This window comes from Coregonus clupeaformis, chromosome 36, assembly GCF_020615455.1.
Source record: "Coregonus clupeaformis isolate EN_2021a chromosome 36, ASM2061545v1, whole genome shotgun sequence".
Classification (NCBI taxonomy): domain Eukaryota; kingdom Metazoa; phylum Chordata; class Actinopteri; order Salmoniformes; family Salmonidae; genus Coregonus; species Coregonus clupeaformis.
This window is the reverse complement of record NC_059227.1, coordinates 1,817,501-1,840,525: the sequence shown is the minus strand read 5'-3', so window position 1 is coordinate 1,840,525 and position 23,025 is coordinate 1,817,501. Positions and strand designations below refer to the sequence as shown.

Below are 23,025 nucleotides of genomic sequence, written 5' to 3'. Positions count from 1 at the left end.
TTGTCTGTGACAAACTGACAACAATCCTAACGACACTATTCAGTATTCACAATGTCACTTGATTTACTAACTGTTTAACATACAGTGGACATTTGTACTGCAAAGAACACCATAAAGGATCTAGCCATTTTTCACACGTTGTTTTGTATTACAAGACTAACACACAGTTGCCAGCTTGTAGAGTAGACCAAATGTACTATTCTGGGGAAGCACACATTGTTAATAAGTCCTTGAATCAAGAGTCCACAGAAACAACAGTTGTTATAAAAATGTATTTAGAATAAAACATATGTAGCCATATTACATGTAGTGTGGTCAATCTATACTACATACCTCAGGAAAGACAATTATCTCCATCATCATCATCTCTACCACTATCATCATCATCAGTCCAAGGACATAGTTGGAGGAGGTTATGGTAGTGTTATTAAAACGAACAAGTTTTACAGGATAGCATAGCAGAAAACACGACGCATAACTCTGAGAGAGCGAGACCAGTGCTAGAGGTCTGACAGGGGAAAATCAACACATGCAGACACAGTATACTGATGAGGGGCAGCAGGGCCACAGACCCATTGGTGGTAAAGTAATAGAATGTGTATTGTCTGTTATTTTACTCTGCTGGGTATCTCCCCACAGCAGTAAAATTGAAATGAAGTACAGTAAACTTGAAATGAAGTACAGTAAAATTGAAATGAAGTACAGTCAAATTGAAATGAAACAAGTTACAGACCACGCAAATGAAAAGGTGTTTGTGTCTGAGGTAGCAAGGCAATCATGGCTTTTTTTTCTTTTTCTTTTTTTTTTACATCGATTTATAAAACTATTGTACACAATGACCTCTTACAATGGCCTCTTACAAACCCGATTATTTCTGAACAGCTTTAAGTTAAATTAATGTATCGTTTCCACTATCTCGCCTTAATATAACAATCCAACATAATTACTACAACGTTAAATCAGTCTGCCACACTTTTAATGACAACTGTATAGGCACAGGAGGGGTTAAGTTTACATTGCAATTGCGGCCGGCATGACAACTTCGGCAGAATCGCATCAATAACTCTTTAAAGGGAGGAAAAACATTTTCTATTGTCTAAAATGATCATTTTAGGCGATAATCTTAAAATGGGCCTTCTCTTTCCCAAATCAGAGAGAAAAACAGTGACCATGTCCATCGTGATGACGGCAGTAGGGTAGAAGCAGAGGGGAGCAGTGGAATAACAATAATGTAAACAGTTTGATTCCCAGTGAAAGCAAAACAAAACAAAAACAACAGAAAATCCACAAAAAGCATATGTTCTTATACAAAGCCCCCAAACTCCATAATCATCAGCATGTTCATACAAATCACTGACAAATGTTTAACCGACTCCAGGTACGATCTACAGTTCATAAATTTGACATTTTGCATAGTACAAGACGACGACAATGTGGTAATAGCAGTAAAGTTCTGTGGTCCTGTGTGTCTTTGGGTTTTAGGGAGGTCTCTTGCTAGGGGCTCTAGCTCTCCGTCTGTCCTCCGGAAAAGTGAAGCGAGGGAGAGAGTATAAGCTGTGTGTTTGGGAATGTTTCTGTCTCTCCGAAAGGAACTTTTCTGATGGTCCTCACATCACCTGAAAACACAGATAAAACACACACATTACTTATTAGAACATCCACATACAAACACACACATGCACACACACACTGGTGAGAACACACATGCACACACATTAGCTATACTAAACAAAGTTGGCAGACATGTCAATAATGATCAAGACCAAATAGGGTATCCCTCTTATCTCTGGGTAAATCAAGTCTCTGTCTAAATATCCACTGAGGTAAAATACACATTAAGCAGAGCAAATACACTCTTCCAAAAGATTAAAAGTGTGTCTACCCACAGTTATCTCTATATGGGGAGGGAATGAGAGTTCAGGGGATGCGTAGAAAATACATATATTTCGCTGTAACACTCATCAGCAGATATTTGATGAAAAGTATCGGAGGCTCTTAAAATGCAATCAGGGCAGGTTGGCAAAAAGACTGGCAGTCTCTCATGCCTTTCACAACCCATTTAAAGAGAGGAGACAGGAGAGATAAGGGACGCAGATGGTCACTAAGGATTCTGGGATAGGCTTTTAAATGTAACACCGGGGTCTCCTCGGAACAAGAGACTGGCATCTGAATGGATATCTGAACCTATTCAACCACACTCCGGGCTTAGAGAAACCTGCAGCAACCACTTTTAATGGAGTTACACTGAACAAAAATATAAGCACAACATGTAAAGTGTTGGTCCCATGAGCTGAAATAAAAGATCACAGAAATGTTCAATATGCACAAAAAGCTTATTTCTCTCAAATTCTTTGCACAAATTTGTTTACATCCCTGTTAGTGAGTATTTCTCCTTTGCCAAGATAATCCATCCACCTGACAGGTGTGGCAAGAAGCTGATTAAACAGAATTATCATTACACAGGTGCACCTTGTGCTGGGTACAATAAAAGGCCACTTTAAAATGTGCAGTTTTGTCACACAACACAATGCCACAGATGTCTCAGATTTTGAGAGAGCGTGCAATTGGCATGCTGACTACAGGAATGTCCACCAGAGCTGTTGCCAGAGAATTTAACGTTCATTTCTCTACCATAAGCCGCCTCCAACGTCGTTTTAGAGAATTTGACAGTACGTCCAACCGGCCTTACAACTGCAGACCACGTTTATGGTGTCATGTGAGCGAGTGGTTTCCTGATGTCAACGTTGTGAACACAGTGCCCCATGGTGGCAGTGGGGTTATGGTAAGGGAAGGCATAAGTTACGGACAACGTACACAATTACATTTTATCGATGGCAATTTGAATGCACAGAGATACCGTAACGAGATCCTGAGGCCCATTGTTCTTCCTAGGCTTTCGCCTTTCTAGGGAGTTTTTCCTAGCCACCGTGCTTCTACACCTGCATTACTAGCTGTTTGGGGTTTTAGGCTGGGTTTCTGTACAGCACTTCGAGATATTAGCTGATGTAAGAAGGGCTATATAAAATAAAATTGATTGAAATTGATTGTGCCATTCATCCACCGTGATCACCTCATGTTTCAGCATGACAATGCACAGCCCCATGTCGTAAGAATCTGTAGACAATTCCTGGAAGCTGAAAATGTCCTAGTTCATCCATGGCCTGCATACTCACCAGACATGTCACCCATTGAGCATGTTTGGGATGCTCTAGATCGACGTGTACGACAGCGTGTTCCAGTTCCCGCCAATATCCAGCAACTTCACACAGCCATTGAAGAGGAGTGGGACAACATTCCACAGGCCACAATCAACAGCCTGATCAACTCTATGCGAAGGAGATGTGTCACGCTGCATGAGGCAAATGGTGGTCACACCAGATACTGACTGGTTTTCTGATCCACGCCCCTACCTTCTTTTTTAAGATATCTGTGACCAACATAATAATAATAATATGCCATTTAGCAGACGCTTTTATCCAAAGCGACTTATAGTCATGCGTGCATCCATTTTTTTGTCTATGGGTGGTCCCGGGGTTTGAACCCACTACCTTGGCGTTACAAGCGCCGTGCTCTACCAGCTGAGCTACAGAGGACCACACAACATCTGCATATCTGTATTCCAAGTCATGTGAAATCCATCGATTAGGGCTTAATGAATTTATTTCTATTGACTGATTTCCTTATATGAACTGTAACTATAATTTGTTCAGTATAGATAAGAAAGAAGGGAAGAAAGGAGAGATAAGTGGTAAATGTGGTCCTAAGCACATTTCTCCCTGTGTTGACTACGGGTTCATATTAAGAGGACATAAATACCAAAACTGACCCAGGTTTAATTAAATATGTGAAAAAAACAGATAGCACTGGCTAACATAATGGACATCAAGGGAAGAAGAAGAAAATACTGGAGAAGGAAAATAAATAGGCCCTTGTGAAGGAGCAGCCAAATACTACTACGTAACAAATAAATGGTTTAACTGACTGTAAAGGCAATGGGGAGAGTTGAGATGGGCTGAGATGTTAAGAGGCGAGAGAGAGAGGGTGGGAGAGAGAGCGAGAGAGCAGACTATACAGTAATTACAGTAACAGCTGGTAACTTGTGCTGCTGGTCTACAGAGCCTTAGAATCCATCTCTGCCTCCATATACAAGATACGTTGAGTACATTTCAGTGATTTATTTCATTTTCTGTGTGTTTTGTTACTCCCTCCCCTTTGTCCTCATCTACTCCCCTTGATGAGCACAAAACTGCCATTTTCCTCCAGAGAGTGGCTGAATCTCTTGTACATTCAGTTCATTGAACAGTTGGACTGCCTGCCATGTAGCTAGCGACAGTATACCTATTTGTCTAATTTGCGCATTCACCCTTTACGAAATGAGCTCCAGCTAATTTCCTCCTATCAAATCCTGAGTGAAACGGGCATTATGCAGGGGGATGAGAAATATAGATTACCTGTGGTCTCGAGGAGAGGCTTGAAGCTACAAGAGAAACAGAAACAACTTTGTGAGAAAAAACACAATATTGACTATCTCCATGCACCTACACTGATTGGTTGAAGCTAAGTTCAGATGCCCCTGGGCCGCTCCTACACACACACGCATAAACTAAGTATTATCTTTAAGTGTTGTTGCGATCATTGTTGAGCCATTATGCCTGCTAGGTGAGGAGTAAACCAGTATTGATACCCCCGCAGCACCCTTTAGATTACTTTTAACTAAACTCCTCTTCCCTAGGAAAAGGCAAGAGGAGAGGGAGGTAAACAGAGAAAAGATGAGAGAGAGGTAGAGTTAGAGGATTTACGACTGCATGCAGTTGATCTGTTCATGACGTCTGCCAGGTCAGAGCTTATGTTGTGTGGGTGGTCCAACAGCTCATCTGAAACACACACACACAAACAACAGTTTAACACACTGCGTGTGCGTGTGCATGTGTGTGCGTGTGCGTGTGTTTGTGTGTGTCGAACCGACCTGTGTGTTCGGTGAGGGCCCCTCGTTCTTGCATGCTGGGGGATGACACTCCATTCACCCTGGAGTCCATCTCCGGCTGAGAGAGAGGAAGAGAGAGGAGGAACGATGAAAGATAGATGGAGTAGAAAAGAGGACAAGGGAGGAGGGGAAAAAAACAAGAGGAGGGAATGAGGATCAAGTAAGACGAGAAGAGGAGAACAGAAGAATCGAGAGAGAAACAACAACAAAGACAGAAAGAAAATTAAAAAAATAAGGAAGGAGAGAGACAAGGACAAGCGTCAATACTAAAACATGGAGTCCTCACTATTCATTATTCATAGTGGCATACTTCACTGGTGAAGACATCAAACAAAATATTGCTCTACATAGAAATCATCAGTCACAAACAAGGGAATACCACACAGTGTGACACGATGGGGCTGGGATAAAAGATGTCATCACGTGTAGTAATATTTACATGTGTCTATAGCCCTGTCCCAATTTGTGTCAAACACTGTCACTCCCTGTCTTGAGTTCAGCTAAATATCTAAGGGTTTAGGTTCTTATTTGTTTAATTTGATGACTTTCATTCATGAAAAAGTACAATTATTTGATTGGGATCTGGCTTAGAAACTTCAGAGAATCCATGTTGTTGTTTTTCTACTTGGCTAAGGCATTTCAGTTACCATGAAAAAGAGAAAGAGACAGAATACCAATCAAAGGAATAAACAAAGTTAATACTGTAAGACAGCATACTCAACACGTTTTTAAGGATCCTCTCAAGCAAACTTGACAGTTCATCAATGTAGTAAAAGCATGAATGTATGAACACGCACGCACGCACGCACACACACAGAACAGGGCACCTGATGTCCACTGACATTTACTAGAGTCCAATATGCCCCTTAGCTTTCCAGAGACAATCAATTTAGCCTGCCTGCCTATCCCATCCTTCGCTCCTCTACTCCCTCCCTGTCTGTACAATCTCTGGCTCGCCTCCTAACTCCTCTTCAGTCCCCAGCTGTAGTAAACGTTAACGTGATGGATACATCTCCAGCGCATTCACACAACGTCTTTGGGGCGGTATGTGAATTGGAGTGGGTCTAGGGTTTCCGGCATGATGGTGTTGATGTGAGCCATGACCAGCCTTTCAAAGCACTTCATGGCTACCGAGTGCTACAGGGCAGTAATCATTTAGGCAGGTTACCTTCACTTTTCTTGGGCACAGGAACTATGGTGGTCTGTTTGAAACATGTAGGAATTACAGACTCGGTCAGGAAGAGGTTGAAAATGTCAGTGAAGACACTTACCAGTTGGTCCGCGCATGCTTTGAGTACATGTCCTGGTAATCCGTCTGGCCCCGCAGCTTTGTGAACGTTGACCTGTTTAAAGGTCTTGCTCACATCGGCTACGGAGAACGTGATCACACAGTTGTCCGGAACAGCTGGTGCTCTCATGCATGCTTCAGTGTTGCTTGCCTCGAAGCGAGCATTAAAAGGCATTTAGCTCGTCTGGTAGGCTCGAGTCACTGGGCACGCGGCTGGGTTTCCCTTTGTAGTCCGTAATATTTTGCAAGCCCTGCCACATCCGACGAGCGTCAGAGCCGGTGTAGTAGGATTCAATCTTAGTCCTGTATTGACGCTTTGCCTGTTTGATAGTTCATCTGAGGGCATAGTGGGATATCTTATAAGCGTCCGGATTAGTGTCCCGCTCCTTGAAAGCGGCAGCTCTAGCCTTTAGCTTGGTGTTGATGTTGCCTGTAATCCATGGCTTCTGGTTGGAAAATGTACGTACGGTCACTGTGGGGAAGACGTCGTCGATGCACTTATTGATGAAGCTGGTGACTGAAGTGGTATACTCCTCAGTGCCATTGGATGAATCCCAAAACATATTACAGTCTGTGCTAGCAAAACAGTCCTGTAGCGTAGCATCCACGTCATCTGACCACTTCTGTATTGAGCGAGTCACTGGTACTTCCTGCTTTAGTTTTTGCTTGTAAGCAGGAATCAGGAGGATAGAAGTATGGTCAGATTTGCCAAATGGAGGGCGAGGGAGAGCTTTGTATGCATCTCTGTGTGTGGAGTAAAGGTGGTCTAGAGTTTTTTTTCCTCTGTTGCACATGTGACATGCTGATAGAAATTAGGTCAAACAGATTTAAGTTTGCCTGCATTAAAGTCCCCGGCCACTAGGAGCGCCACTTCCGGATGAGCATTTTCTTGTTTACTTATGGCCTTATACAGCTCGTTGAGTGCGGTCTTACTGCCAGCATCGGTTTGTGGTGGTAAATAGCTAAAATGTAAATGTAAATGTGAATAGACGGCTATGAATAATATAGATGAGAACTCTCTTGGTAGATAATGTGCTCTACAATTTATCATGAGGTATTTACTGCTCCCGAGTGGTGCAGCAGTCTAAGGCACTGCATCTCAGTGCTAGAGGTGTCACTACAGACTCCGGTTAGATTCCAGGCTGTATCACAATCCGGCTGTAATTGGGAATCCCATAGGGCGGCGCACAATTGGCCCAGCGTCGTCCGGGGTAGGCCGTCATTGTAAATACGAATTTGTTCTTAACTGACTTGCCTAGTTAAGTAAAGGTTAAATAAAATAAATAAAACATTCTACCTCAGGCTAGCAATACCTCGAGACTTCTTCAATATTAGACATTGCGCACCAGCAGTTATTGACAAATAGACACATACGTAGCTGCTCTGTCCTGCCGATGCACGGAGAAGCCAGCCAGCTCTATATTATCCTATTATCCTATTTTAAAACTTCCTCATTTACAGACTACTTTGGATTCTGCTGCATTGTCTTCCCGCCAAGGCTTGCTGTGGTTTTGTAAACAAAACTCCCGGGAGGAAGCCAGCTGTTGCGTACTGTAGTAGCTAAAGTAGATAGCTTGCTTTCGTATTGGCAAATCATCATAACATTTGATAAATCCTGTTGGACTTTGAGGTAGAATAATGTTTTATTTACTCAAGCCAGAATTTACTGAGGAACTTGTGCAGTTGGACGCTGAGCAACACGGAGGGAGGATGAATCAGCGGCGCCTGTAACCGAGCTACCAGGAGCGGTGGTGAGAGCCAGGTCTGAGGGGGAGTGGTGGTGCAACTGCGGGGCATGTCAACCCATGGCAACCAACGATGAGTGTTTGTGCTGCGCAGAGTGGGACTTGTTACTGCCATCAATTGCGGGGCTACAGCAAAGAAAGCAGTACAACCAGAGATTGTGTAACAAACCCCTTAGACTTTTTTGCGCTCATCAATCCTGGAGTTATAGAGACTGCTCCATGTCCCAAAAATAAAATGGAAGAAGCAGCTCATACCTGCTGGACCGAATGGACAGCTGTCTATCAAGTAAGTGACATTATTCTTGCTTGTCCCAGCATACAGAAACAAAATATAAAGGACATAATCTATTGATTACTTTTGTTGTTTTATAATTGCACTCTGATCAAATCAAATAGTTTCTTGTTATTAGATTATTTGTATCTAGCTATTCACAAATAACATATTTGTTCTCAGTCAATACAGGCTGGTTGCATATCGACTGGTGTTGGAGTGGGCACTGAAGGGAGAGAGACTGGGACGAGGGAAAAGAAGAGTCTTGCCTTCATGTGTAGTTTGTGTAATTGTCGCAAATATCCCTCACTGACAGGAGTCTACATGGGAATCAAGGAGGCAGAGGATATAATGGGTCTGTTGTAATTATACTCCTATGATTCAGCTTCACAGCCAGACATTGCCTAACCAATTTTGTCAAATCACTCTAATAAATGCTGTTTGAACCAGTACCATCTATTTTGTTACTATCTACTATAAGTGATTCATTACAGTATGCCACATGAGATAGTGTTGTGTATTATATACAGTATAGCAGTCAGATCAATGTATCAGTAACATTTGAGTACTAAAGATACATTGGTAAAAGCCAACAAAACATAGTGTAGACCAGGGATGGGCAACTGGCGACCCGCATGGTCAATTTCCCCCAAAAAACTATAATAAACAAAAATGTGAAACTCAGTCGGTGTCTCAACTGTTGAGAGTTTAGAATAGTATAATACTCAATTTGCAATTTCAAAATGTGGTTGGGCATCAGCAGTTTATCTCTTGTTATGTCAGTCACTGACTGTCACGCAATTAACCCATGTCAGCTAACATTTTTAAGATTGGCAAATTAGTCTAGCTAGCTATCTAAACTTGTAGTAATCATGGTCAAATTACCGACCGGGGGCCCCCACTGATTTTTGTCACTCTCACTCAGATATCATATTTAAAACTGCAAATATTTCTCTCCACCCTATGGTAAAATGAATAGAATTGTATTCATAATATACATTTTCAAAAGTCTCCTGTGAATTAGGAACATCCTTCTTACGCCTCACTTGAGAGAACCTGTCATTTGGTTAGCCATAAACTGACAATGATGGGCTGAAAAGCTGAATAAATATTTATTCTGTGAATTTCAGAGCACTACGGAAGGTACATTTAAATTAGACTCTTGGAATTCTCATTTGAACGACTTAGTTTCTCTTTTGAATGATTTATAATCTCGTTAAAACAATTTAGTAAAAAAAGTCAGGATCTGGATATCTGAGGACTCTGTGAATGCATGGATGTGTCTATGCGTGGATGTTCATGTTTGTGTACAATGCCGGTCTTAGAATTTGGGTGGGCTAGGCTGGAGGAAGTGGTGTGTATGTGGGTGTGTGTGTGTGTATTTGTGTGTGTGTCTTGCAAGGTTTAAATGACCCCTTAATCCCCTAAGAATCAGCCGAGTCACCTTATCTTTCCCAGGCTGAGGTTACTTAATACTATGCCTCGCTGCTTTCAGCTCCAGGGCCCTGAGTCAATACCTGCCTGACGTTTACCTGCTCTGATTGACTCTGTTTGGTTGGAGAGCTTTTATTTTCCACACATCTAAAGAATCATCCTAACTTATTGAGCATCAGGAGACGCATTAACATAGGATAGATGGATTGGGTTACTGCATAGGGAGGGATTAGGAGGCTGGTTGGAATATGCTCAGATTCTAACTTTAGAGGAATGAGTTATGAAACAAACAAGGACACTTTCTAGGCTAAGAAGGATGTTTTATTGTTGTTGCATGATCAGTGCAAGTAATACCACAGCTGGAACAAGCATGTTTGTCTCCATGTGTGTGTTATCAACACACATATTGCACTGGCAAGCTGTCTGAGGTGGTGTGTGTGCGTGTGTGTGTGTGTGTGTGTGTCTATACTGTATGTGTCCCTCTAAGTGTTCCCCACCTGGTGCAGGAGCTGTCTGAGCCGGTGGAGCTGGGACTCCAGCTGTTTGTTGTGCTCCTCCAGTATGTCCATGCGGGCCTCCAGACGACCCTTGTGCTGCCGGAGCAGTTTGGCCTCAGCCAGCAGGTCAGCCTCGTTAGGACCCCTGGGGTGAGAGGACCCCTCAGGGTCCCAGTGCCCCACAGAACCAGGCCCCCTCTGGCCCCCGTGCTGCTCCTTCAGCTTCTCATACTCCCTCTGCAGGGTCCTTGGGGAGACACAGAGACGGGCGAGAGGGAGATGCAGAAGTCAGACAGTGCACACACACACACATGCAGACACACAAGCGCACACACACATACACACAGTCACCACACAATCGTGCCCACAAATACTGTATGATGAGCCCAATAGTACTACTCAAATCTCCCACTACCCCTTCTCTGTCTCAGTGAAATCTTATCTAAAGCCACTGTACAAAGAGGTACTGGCCCTGTTTTTATCTGTGTGTGTATAGAGCCGTAGGCTCCAGACTGACTGTATTACTTTAGCTGGCGTTTATAGCCTGGCTCATAAAGCAGACTGTGAGTAGAGCTAAATCACAGACACAGCCACTGCCTCAGACACAGAGAGAGACACAGCAGCTCCAAGTACACTAGAGTGCACAGTCACCGCTGACCTTACTCTACCTCCATTCACTATTCAAAGAGGGGGAGAGAGAGAGAAACAGAGTGTCAATGTGTATGTGTGTGTGAAAGTTTGACTGGGGTAATGAGAGGGCGAGAAGAGAAGAGGAACTATGAGAGGAAGATACTGGACATCACTTTTGGTAAGAGGGTGGAACCTAGTAGTGCTGACATTTGACAGAGACCTTCGTTGACCTATCCCATACCTCTGCTCGTCCTCCAGGCGCTGGATGATTCGCTCCAGCTCTCCCCGCTCCTCTCTCTCCACGGCCTGTAGGATCTGGGCAGGGCTCTGCGGCTGGCTGCAGGGAGATACCTCTGCCCCCAGGGTCTGGCAGTACTGCAGGATCAGAGCATGCTCATCATCCCTATGGGAGAGAGAAGAGAAATGAATCAGTACAAATGAACTGCATGACTTTGTTATGTGTAATGTCTTGACTTCTGTTTTGAAATGTGTCTATATGTCCTGACCTCCATTTTTTAATATGTCTGATGTACAGTCCCAGTCAAAAGTTTGGACACACCTACTCATTCCAGGGTTTTTCTTAATTTTTACTATTTTCTACATTGTAGAATAGTAGTGAAGATATCAAAACTATGAAATAACACATATGGAATCATGTAGTAACCAAACAAGTGTTAAACAAATCAAAACATATGTTATATTTGAGTTTCTTCAAAGTAGCCACCCTTTGCCTTGATGACAGCTTTGCACATTCATGACATTTTCTCAACCAGCTTCATGAGGTAGTCACCTGGAATGCATTTCAATTCACAGCTGTGCTTTGTAAAAAGTTAATTTGTGGAATTTATTTTCTTCTGAATGCATTTGAGCCAATCAGTTGTGTTGTGACAAGGAAGGGGTGGTATACAAAAGATAGCCCTATTTGGTAAAATACCAAGTCCATATTATGGCAAGAACAGCTCAAATAAGCAAAGAGAAACGACAGTCCATCATTACTTTAAAACATGAAGGTCCGTCAATGCGGAAAATTTCAACAACTTTGAAAGTATCTTCAAGTGCAGTCGCAAAATCCATCAAAAAAATTGCTCTCATGAGGACCGACACAGGAAGAAAAAGACCCAGAGTTACCTCTGCTGCCCAGAGTTACCAGCCTCAGAAATTGCAGCCCAAATAAATGCTTCACAGAGTTCAAGTATCAGACATCTCAACATCAACTGTTCAGAGGAGACTGCATGAATCAGGCCTTCATGGTCGAATTGCTGCAAAGAAACCACTGCTAAAGGACACCAATAATAATAAGAGACTTGCTTGGGCCAAGAAACACGAGCAACGGACATTGGACCGGTGGAAATATGTTGTTTGGTCTGGAGTCCAAATTTGAGATTTTTGGTTCCAACCGCCGTGTCTTTGTGAGACGCAGTGTAGGTGAACGGATGATCTCCGCATGTGTAGTTCCCACCGTGAAGCATGGAGGAGGAGGTGTGATGGTGTGGGGGTGCTTTGCTGGTCTGTGATATATTTAGAATTCAAGGCACACTTAACCATCATGGCTACCACAGTTTCCTGCAGCGATACGCCATCCCATCTGGTTTGGGCTTAGTGGGACTATCATTTCTTTTTCAACAGGTCAATGACCCAACACACCTCCAGGCTGTGTAAGGGCTATTTTACCAAGAAGAAGAGTTATGGAGTGCTGCATCAGATGACCTGGCCTCCACAATCACCCGACCTCTAACCACTTGAGATGGTTTTGGATGAGTTGGACATCAGAGTGAAGGAAAACCAGCCATCAAGTGCTCAGCATATGTGGGAACTCCTTCAAGACTGTTGGAAAAGCATTCCAGGTGAAGCTGGTTGAGAGAATGCACAGAGTGTGCAAAGCTGTCATCAAGGCAAAGGGTGGCTACTTTGAAGAATCTCAAATATAAAATATATTTAGATATTTTTTAAACACTTTTTGGGTTACTACATGATTGTTATTTCATAGCTTTGATGTCTTCACTATTATTCTACAAGGTAGAAAATATAAAAAATAAAGAAAAACCCTTGAATGAATAGGTGTGTCCAAACGTTTGACTGGTACTGTATGTATGCTGTCTGTTTGGATATACAGTATTTGATCCCCTGCTGATTTTGTACGTTTGCCCACTGACAAAGAAATGATCAGTCTATACTTTTAATGGTAGGTTTATTTGAACAGTGAGAGACAGAATAACAACAAAATAATCCAGAAAAACGCATGTCAAAAATGTTATAAATTGATTTGCATTTTAATGAGGGAAATAAGTATTTGACCCCCTCTCAATCAGAAAGATTTCTGGCTCCCAGGTGTCTTTTATACAGGTAACGAGCTGAGCTTAGGAGCACACTCTTAAAGGGAGTGCTCCTAATCTCATCTTGTTACCTGTATAAAAGACAACTGTCCACAGAAGCAATCAATCAATCAGATTCCAAACTCTCCACCATGGCCAAGACCAAATAGCTCTCCAAGGATGTCAGGGACAAGATTGTAGACCTACACAAGGCTGGAATGGGCTACAAGACCATCGCCAAGCAGCTTGGTGAGAAGGTGACAGGTAGTGCGATTATTCGCAAATGGAAGAAACACAAAATAACTGTCAATCTCCCTCGGCCTGGGGCTCCAGGCAAGATCTCACCTCGTGGAGTTGCAATGATCATGAGAACGGTGAGGAATCAGCCCAGAACTACATGGGAGGATCTTGTCAATGATCTCAAGGCAGCTGGGACCATAGTCACCAAGAAAACAATTGGTAACACACTACGCTGTGAAGGACTGAAATCCTGCAGCGCCCACAAGGTCCCCCTGCTCAAGAAAGCACATATACAGGGCCGTCTGAAGTTTGCCAATGAACATCGGAATGATTCAGAGGTAACTGGGTGAAAGTGTTGTGGTCAGATGAGACCAAAATCGTGCTCTTTGGCATCAACTCAACTTGCCGTGTTTGGAGGAGGAGGAATGCTGCCTATGGCCCCAAGAACACCATCCCCACCATCAAAAACATGGAGGTGGAAACATTATGCTTTGGGGGTGTTTTTCTGCTAAGGGGACAGGACAACTTCACCGCATCAAAGGGACGATGGACGGGGCCATCAAATCTTGGGTGAGAACCTCCTTCCCTCAGCCAGGGCATTGAAAATGGGTCGTGGATGGGTATTCCAGCATGACAATGACCCAAAACACACGGCCAAGGCAACAAAGGAGTGGCTCAAGAAGAAGCACATTAAGGTCCTGGAGTGGCCTAGCCAGTCTCCAGACCTTAATCCCATAGAAAATCTGTGGAGGGAGCTGAAGGTTCGAGTTGCCAAACGTCAGCCTCGAAACCTTAATGACTTGGAGAAGATCTGCTAGAGGAGTGGAACAAAATCCCTCCTGAGATGTGTGCAAACCTGGTGGCCAACTACAAGAAACGTCTGATCTCTGTGATTGCCAACAAGGGTTTGCCACCAAGTACTAAGTCATGTTTTGCAGAGGTCAAATACTTATTTCCCTCATTAAAATGCAAATCAATTCATAACATTTTTGACATGCATTTTTCTGGATTTTTTTGTTCAAATAAACCTACCATTAAAATTATAGAATGATCATGTCTTTGTCAGTGGGCAAACATACAAAATCAGCAGGGGATCAAATACTTTTTTCCCTCACTGTAATGTTTTCATGTTTATATGTTCACCTGTCCGGGGACTGCACATGTAAATGAGCTATTAGCTAAATCCGGTACAACGCATCACTTCTCACTTCTGAGACATATGTTTTGATGTACATTGCCGCTGCTCAAATAAATGTAATAAATCACAAGTGCTTATTGTCATTCTATAAGAGTTTCAATATATTAGACGCATTGTGCGACAGTGTGCTCCACCTCAAACTAAGTTTCAGTTCAAAGAGCTTTGTTTATCTAAATAGTCTTTGGCAGTTCAATTACATAGGCTCAGTGGTTTTAACTTTAGCTTTGGCTAGCTGTTATATCCTCCCTGCGACACAGATCTGTCAATCTCCACCATCAGATAAACGCATGAGAGCGATAGAAAGGAGGGAGAGAGAATGAGAGTGGGTGAAAGAAGACAGAGAAAGAGTGCTTACCTACAGAACAGCAAGAGGAACTGCCCCTCCCTACCTTCAGGCTATGCTCAAACCTGATAGCTACTTTATTGAGAATGTTTTAACTTTCTATGCCTGTGATATGTGGTTGTCCCACAAAGCTATCTTAAGATGAATGCACTAACTGTAAATCGCTCTGGATAAGAGTGTCTGCTAAATGACTAAAATGTAAAAATGTAAAGAGGATGAAGGATGGGTCAACGTTTTTCTGTGTCATATTTGAATGATCTGAGATGCGGTAGCCGGTCTTCCTACGCCACATCTGTCACCTTCACTCAAACACACACACACACACACACACACACACACACACACACACACACACACACACACACACACACACACACACACACACACACACACACACACACACACACACACACACACACACACACACACACACACACACACACACACACACACACACACACACACACACACACACACACACACACACACACACACACACACAGCCCCAGGGATTATAGGGATTAAACTACGACAAACCATCACACATGCGTGCGCACGCACACATACACACATCAGCCACCTGTCCATTACCACAGGAAGTGCCATCCATCGCCAGAGCCATACTGACAACCAAAGAGGCTGTTTCCATTTGGCCAACCTGAAAGCAGTGGTTTTAATTGAAACTGGATGCCATGTTGGCTCTCCCTTGACACATTCGATCCATCCATTCACAATGTCTATTGCCAATCCAGTTCTCATTCTGTGGCTTGGCTAGCTAGTTACAGTGCCTTCAGAATGTATTCATACCCCTGGAATAATTCCACACTTTGTTGTGTTACTGTGATGAGTGTGATTAGAAGGAGTCAGGCGCAGGAGGGTAAATCACCGAATACAGAGTTTATTCCATCGTACACAGTTGCGCTGGATAGCTCCAACAAAATACAGGCACAGTGGAATAATCACTTTGTATTCAGGACAAAAATTTAATTGCTTTGCCACATTTCTTGCAGTATTATATTAGTGCCTTGTTGCAAACAGGATCCATGTTTTGGAATATTTGTATTATGTACAGGATTCCTTCTTTTCACTCTGTCATTTAGGTTAGTATTGTGTAGTAACTACAATGTTGTTGATCCATCCTCAGTTTTCTCCTATCACAGCCATTACACTCTGTCATGGTTTTAAAGTCACCATTGGTCTCACTGTGAAATCCCTGAGCGGTTTCCTTCCTCTCCGGCAACTGCGTTAGGAAGGAAGCCTGTATCTTTGTAGTGACTGGGTGTATTGATACACCATCCAAAGTGTAATTACTAACTACACCATGCTCAAAGGGATATTCAATGTCTGATTTACTATTTTTAACCATCTACTTATAGGTGCCTTTCTTTGCAAGGCATTGGAAAACCTCCCTGGTCTTTGTGATTGACTCGGTTTTTGAAATTCACTGCTCGACTGAGGGAGCTAACAGATAATTGTACGTGTGGGTTACAGAGATGAGGTAGTCATTCAAAAATCATGTTAAACACCATTATTGCACACAGAGTCCATGCAACTTATTATGTGACTTATTAAGCAAATTTTTACTCCTGAACTTATTTAGACTTGCCATAACAAAGTGGTTGAATCCTTATTGACTCAAGACATTTCGGCTTTTCAACAGAATTCCCTTTGATATTATGGGGTGACAAAAAAATCATTTTAATCCATTTTAAATTCAGGCTGTAACAACAAAATGTGGAAAAAGGCACTGTAGCTTTTAGGAAAAAATAATCTGTAACGACTGTTATTGTCAGTCTATATCAAGGCCAGGGCCATGGCTTGGCGCGTGTACCGCTAACTGCGTCGTTAGCATGGCTAGGCTAAGCAAACACCATCTGGCTAACACAGCTCCAAACTCCTGATGTACAGCACCCAGGAGCCACATTACAGAACCCAGACACAGCATTCCATAAAGTCCCAAGTATTCAGGTCCTCATTAACATGACATGCATATTCAGAGTGTTTGGTATATGAAAGAATTTGTGGACAAAGAATGCTTTGTTTCACAGGTAATTGCAGTTCTATTGTATTCACAAGAACGTGGACTCCTATTCATGGCCAAATATGGCTAAAAGGTACTGATGACGGGTATTGGAAAGTTAAAAAAGATAGGTAGGGAACTTGTTTGTCTGCCCTTTCCTAAAGACCAAAATTGGCACACAAAAAAATGTCTACAAAATATAGATCAGTTTTACTTGAGGACCAAAATGTTGACCGCGGCGCATTACAGGTTGCAAAATATTTGGAAAGAGATTTTTGATGTGCCGATTCCGTGGTACAAAATTCTTGCCAAACAGAATGTTCTGCAGATTTTGCGATGAAGAGACAGAATCGTTAGATCACTTATTTTGGTATTGCCCCTATGTAACTGCTTTCTGGTCACAGATTCAGGAATGGCTGAAAAATCACAACATTTATCTAAAATGAACCCTACAAATAGCAATGTTGGGAGATTTGGAAAACCATAGTCAATCAATCAACAATATAATAATAATTTTAGTACACATATTTATCTTTAACTTACAATCTGTAGATACTATGCGATTAGACAGGTTCGGAATTTATGTGAAACATAAAAATATATGGCACATGGAAATCATAAGTGGGCAGTTTACGGAGATAAGTGGGATGGACTGAGAGTAGCTGAGGGGTGGGTTTAAAAGCTCATGTTCTATAATAATTATGACTAAAAACACGATGTATAAATTACTTTATTCTTGCTATTTAACTACTCTATTAATTACTACTGTAAAATGTGTGTAGAATGTACATGTAACAACAAAATAAAAGACGATGTTTCTTTTTGTCCTACAAAGAGGATGGGCAGAAATAAATACAGTTAAACAAGAGCCAAGAAATGTTACTGATTTTTTAAATGTATTATTATTATTATTATTATTTTAACCTTTATTTAACTAGGCAAGTCAGTTTAGAACAAATTCTTATTTACAATGACGGCCTACCAAAAGGTAAAAGGCCTCCTGCGGGGACGGGGGCTGGGATTAAAAAATATATATATACATGTATAGCACCAAACACACATCACAACAAGAGAGACAACACAACACTACATAAAGAGAGACCTAAGACAACAACATAGCATGGCAGCAACACACGACAACACAGCAAGGTAGCAACCCAACATGAAAACATTATTGGGCACAGACAACCGCACAAAGGGCAAGAAGGTAGAGACAACAATAGATCACGCAAAGCAGCCACAACTGTCAGTAAGAGTGTCCATTATTGAGTCTTTGAATGAAGAGATGGAGATAAAACTGTCCAGTTTAAGTGTTTTTTGCAGCACGTTCCAGTCGCTAGCTGCAGCGAACTGGAAAGAGGAGCGACCCAGGGATGTGTGCGCTTTGGGGACCTTTACAAGAATGTGACTGGCAGAGTGGGTGTTGTGTGTGGAGGATGAGGGCTGCAGTAGGTATCTCAGATAGGGGGGAGTGAGACCTAAGAGGGTTTTGTAAATAAGCATCAACCAGTGGGTCTTGCGACGGGTACAGTGGGGGAAAAAAGTATTTAGTCAGCCACCAATTGTGCAAGTTCTCCCACTTAAAAAGATGAGAGGCCTGTAATTTTCATCATAGGTACACGTCAACTATGACAGACAAAATGAGAACATTTTTTCCAGAAAATCACATTGTAGGATTTTTTATGAATTTATTTGCAAATTATGGTGGAAAATAAGTATTTGGTCAATAACAAAAGTTTCTCAATACTTTGTTATATACCCTTTGTTGGCAATGACACAGGTCAAACGTTTTCTGTAAGTCTTCACAAGGTTTTCACACACTGTTGCTGGTATTTTGGCCCATTCCTCCATGCAGATCTCCTCTAGAGCAGTGATGTTTTGGGTTTGTCGCTGGGCAACACGGACTTTCAACTCCCTCCAAAGATTTTCTATGGGGTTGAGATCTGGAGACTGGCTAGGCCACTCCAGGACCTTGAAATGCTTCTTACGAAGCCACTCCTTCGTTGCCCGGGCGGTGTGTTTGGGATCATTGTCATGCTGAAAGACCCAGCCACGTTTCATCTTCAATGCCCTTGCTGATGGAAGGAGGTTTTCACTCAAAATCTCACGATACATGGCCCCATTCATTCTTTCCTTTACACGGATCAGTCGTCCTGGTCCCTTTGCAGAAAAACAGCCCCAAAGCATGATGTTTCCACCCCCATACTTCACAGTAGGTATGGTGTTCTTTGGATGCAACTCAGCATTCTTTGTCCTCCAAACAAGACGAGTTGAGTTTTTACCAAAAAGTTATATTTTGGTTTCATCTGACCATATGACATTCACCCAATCCTCTTCTGGATCATCCAAATGCACTCTAGCAAACTTCAGATGGGCCTGGAAATGTACTGGCTTAAGCAGGGGGACACGTCTCGCACTGCAGGATTTGAGTCCCTGGCGGCGTAGTGTGTTACTGATGGTAGGCTTTGTTACTTTGGTCCCAGCGCTCTGCAGGTCATTCACTAGGTCCCCCCGTGTGGTTCTGGGATTTTTGCTCACCGTTCTTGTGATAATTTTGACCCCACGGGGTGAGATCTTGCGTGGAGCCCCAGATCGAGGGAGATTATCAGTGGTCTTGTATGTCTTCCATTTCCTAATAATTGCTCCCACAGTTGATTGCTTCAAACCAAGCTGCTTACCTATTGCAGATTCAGTCTTCCCAGCCTGGTGCAGGTCTACAATTTTGTTTCTGGTGTCCTTTGACAGCTCTTTGGTCTTGGCCATAGTGGAGTTTGGAGTGTGACTGTTTGAGGTTGTGGACAGGTGTCTTTTATACTGATAACAAGTTCAAACTGGTGCCATTAATATAGGTAACGAGTGGAGGACAGAGGAGCCTCTTAAAGAAGAAGTTACAGGTCTGTGAGAGCCAGAAATCTTGCTTGTTTGTAGGTGACCAAATACTTATTTTCCACCATAATTTGCAAATAAATTCATTACAAATCCTACAATGTGATTTTCTAGAAAAAAAAAATCTCAATTTGTCTGTCATAGTTGACGTGTACCTATGATGAAAATTACAGGCCTCTCTCATCTTTTTAAGTGGGAGAACTTGCACAATTGGTGGCTGACTAAATACTTTTTCCCCCACTGTATACAGGTATGACCAGTTTACAGAGGAGTATAGAGTGCATTGATGTATCCTATAAGGAGTATTGGTGGCAAATCTGATTGCCGAATGGTAAAGAACATCTAGCCGCTTGAGAGCACCCATACCTGCCAATCTATAATCTAGATTTAACCTTAGCCTGCGGCTTTGATATGTGCTGAGTGAAGGACAGTGTACTGTCTAGCCATACTCCCAAGTACTTGTATGTGGTGACTACCTCAAGCTCTAAACCCTCAGAGGTAGTAATCACATCGGTGGGAGAGGGGCATTCTTCTTACCAAACCACATGACCTTTGTTTTGGAGGTGTTCAGAACAAGGTTAAGGGCAGAGAAAGCTTGTTGGACACTAAGAAAGCTTTGTTGTAGAGCGTTTAACACAAAATCCGGGGAGGGACCAGTTGAGTATAAGACGGTATCACCTGCATATAAATTATGAGAGCTTCCTACTGCCTGAGCTATGTTGTTGATGTAAATTGAGAAGAGCGTGGGGCCTAGGATCGAGCCTTGGGGTACTCCCTTGGTGACAGGCAGGGCTGAGATAGCAGATGTTCTGACTTTATACACTGCACTCTTTGAGAGAGGTAGTTAGCAAACCAGGCCAAAGACCCCTCAGAGACACCAATACTCCTTAGCAAGCCGACAAGGATGGAATGGTCTACCGTATCTTTAAGTAATACCTGGGATAGGATAAAGTAATCCTTCTACCCCCCCTTACCCCACCCCAAAGCAAAAAAAAATTAAAGAATATTGTAAAGTGGTTGTCCCACTGGCTATCATAAGGTGAATGCACCAATTTGTAAGTCGCTCTGGATAAGAGTGTCTGCTAAATGATTAAAATGTAAAATGTAAAAATGTATCAAAAGTTTTGGCCTAGTCAATAAAAATAGCAGCACAACATTGCTTAGAATCAAGGGCAATGGTGACATCATTTAGGACCTTTAAGGTTGCTGTGACACATCCATAACCTGAGCGAAAACCAGATTGCATACCAGAGAGAATACTATAGACATCAAGAAAGCCAGTCAGCTGAATATTGTCAAGTTTTTCCAACACTTTTGATAAACAGCGCAAAACAGAAATTGGCCTATAACAGTTAGGATCAGCTTGATATCCCCCTTTAAATAAAGGACGCACCGTGGCTGCCTTCCAAGCAATGGGAACCTCCTCAGAGAGGAGAGACAGGTTAAAAAGGTCAAAGACTGGCTTGGCGATGATATGGGCTGCAACCTTAAAGAAGAATGGGTCTAAACCATCTGACCTAGATGTTTTTTTGGTGTCAAGTTTAAGGAGCTCCTTTAGCACCTCGGACTCCATGACCGCCTGCAGGGAGAAACCTTGTAGCGGGGCAGGGGAAAAAGAGGGAGGAGCATCGGGGATAGTAGCATTAGAAGGACTGGGAGATGAGGAAATGTTGGATGGGCAAGGAAGCATGGCTGAGTCAAATAGGAATCCTGACTTAATCAGCCATGTGCTCTTTGTCAGTAACAACCTCATCATCAACATTAAGGGACATGGGTAGCTGTGAGGAGGAGGGTTTATTCTCCAGGTTGTTAACTGTTTTCCAGAACTTCTTGGGGTTAGACCCACAGAGAGAGAACTGCTCCTTAAAGTAACTATCTTTAGCCTTCCGGATAGCCTGAGTGCACTTATTTCTCATTTGCCTGAACGAGAGCCAGTCAGCCTGAGTAAGCGTGTGCAGAGCCTTTCGCCAAATGGAATTGTTGAGGTGGAGTAACTCTGCCAGATCACGGTCGAACCAGGGGCTGAACCTGTTTTTAATTCTCATTTTCTTTATGGGGGCGTTTTTGTTAACAATACCACTGAAAATATCAAAAAAGAAGGTCCAAGCGTCTTCTATACCAATTTACAGAGGCCATGTCATGAAGGAAGGCTTGCTCAGTTTTTTAGCAAGCATCTATGACAAATCAGGACAGTTCGTTTCACTGAGTAACCATTAAAAACACAGGCTGTAAAACTGTGATCACTAAAGTCATTACAGAAAACACCCGACTGATACCTATCAGGATTATTTATGAGGATAACATCAAGGAGAGTAGCCTTTTCTGGGTGTTTGGAGTCATACCTTGTGGGATTGGTAGTAATCTGAGAAAGATTTAGGGAGTCCCATTGCTTTAGGACTTGGTCAGGTGGTTTAAGCATGTCCCAGTTTAGGTCACCTAGCAGGACAAATTCAGATTTTGTGTAAGTGGCCAGGAGAGAGCTTATGGCAGGTAGGTACGATAACACCCAGAAACAATCAACAAAGAGCTATTTGAAAGTTTAATGCTTAAAACCAGCAAATCAAATTGTTTGGGGACAGACTTGGTGGAGACAACCGAGCACTGAAAGTGTTCCTTGGTAAAGATTGCTACTCCACCGCCTTTGGAAGATTCATCTTGATGAAAAAGGTTATAAACAGAAAGCTTAACATCAGTTTTCAAAACACTCTTTCTTAACATCTCAGTAATAACCAACACATCTGGATTGGAACTTTGAACCCACACTTTCAATTGATCAATTTGAGGTAATAAGCTTCTTGTGTTAACGTGCAGAAAGCCCAGGCTTTTACGAGAGCAGAAATCAGTGAAGCAGATATCAGAGCACATGTCAGAATTGGGGCTAGCAACAGTAGATGGGCCAGGGTGTACATGCACATTTCCAGATATCATCAGCAGTAATACAATCAGGGCACGGCCGAGGACAGGGTGAGCTCTGCAGTGTTGATTTTTTATGACGTGAATGTGCATCAGATGGCAACAAGATCATATTGTACAGCAATTTCATCAGGTAACATGAATACAAAGCCGGCGAGAGGTGGTTAGTCCAAGAGACCGTGTAACCAATAGAGAGTCAGAGTCCCGAGTGTGGGAACAAACATAGTCTGTCCCACGGGCGGGTAAACAAGCAAGGTCATAGTC

At 42.6% G+C, this 23,025-nt stretch overlaps 1 protein-coding gene and 1 long non-coding RNA gene across 3 annotated transcripts in view; one reads left to right on the top strand and one right to left on the bottom strand.

Annotated features, from left to right (window-relative positions):
* Positions 1–247: 247 nt before the first annotated feature.
* LOC121552410 (utrophin-like) overlaps positions 248–23,025 on the bottom strand; it is a 204,582-nt gene continuing 181,804 nt past the window's right edge. For both annotated transcript variants that reach the window (XM_041865328.1, XM_041865329.2), the window contains exons 20-25: positions 11,091–11,252; positions 10,220–10,466; positions 4,967–5,042; positions 4,800–4,874; positions 4,452–4,477; positions 248–1,616 (exon numbers count right to left, since the gene is read on the bottom strand). In XM_041865328.1, the coding sequence (XP_041721262.1) occupies positions 1,608–1,616; positions 4,452–4,477; positions 4,800–4,874; positions 4,967–5,042; positions 10,220–10,466; positions 11,091–11,252 (595 nt within the window). In that variant the 3' untranslated portion in view covers positions 248–1,607. The remainder of the gene's footprint in view (positions 1,617–4,451; positions 4,478–4,799; positions 4,875–4,966; positions 5,043–10,219; positions 10,467–11,090; positions 11,253–23,025) is intronic.
* LOC121552412 lies at positions 7,865–8,738 on the top strand. Its single transcript, XR_005997191.1, has 2 exons — positions 7,865–8,303; positions 8,472–8,738. It is a non-coding gene; the product is annotated as an uncharacterized LOC121552412 (long non-coding RNA).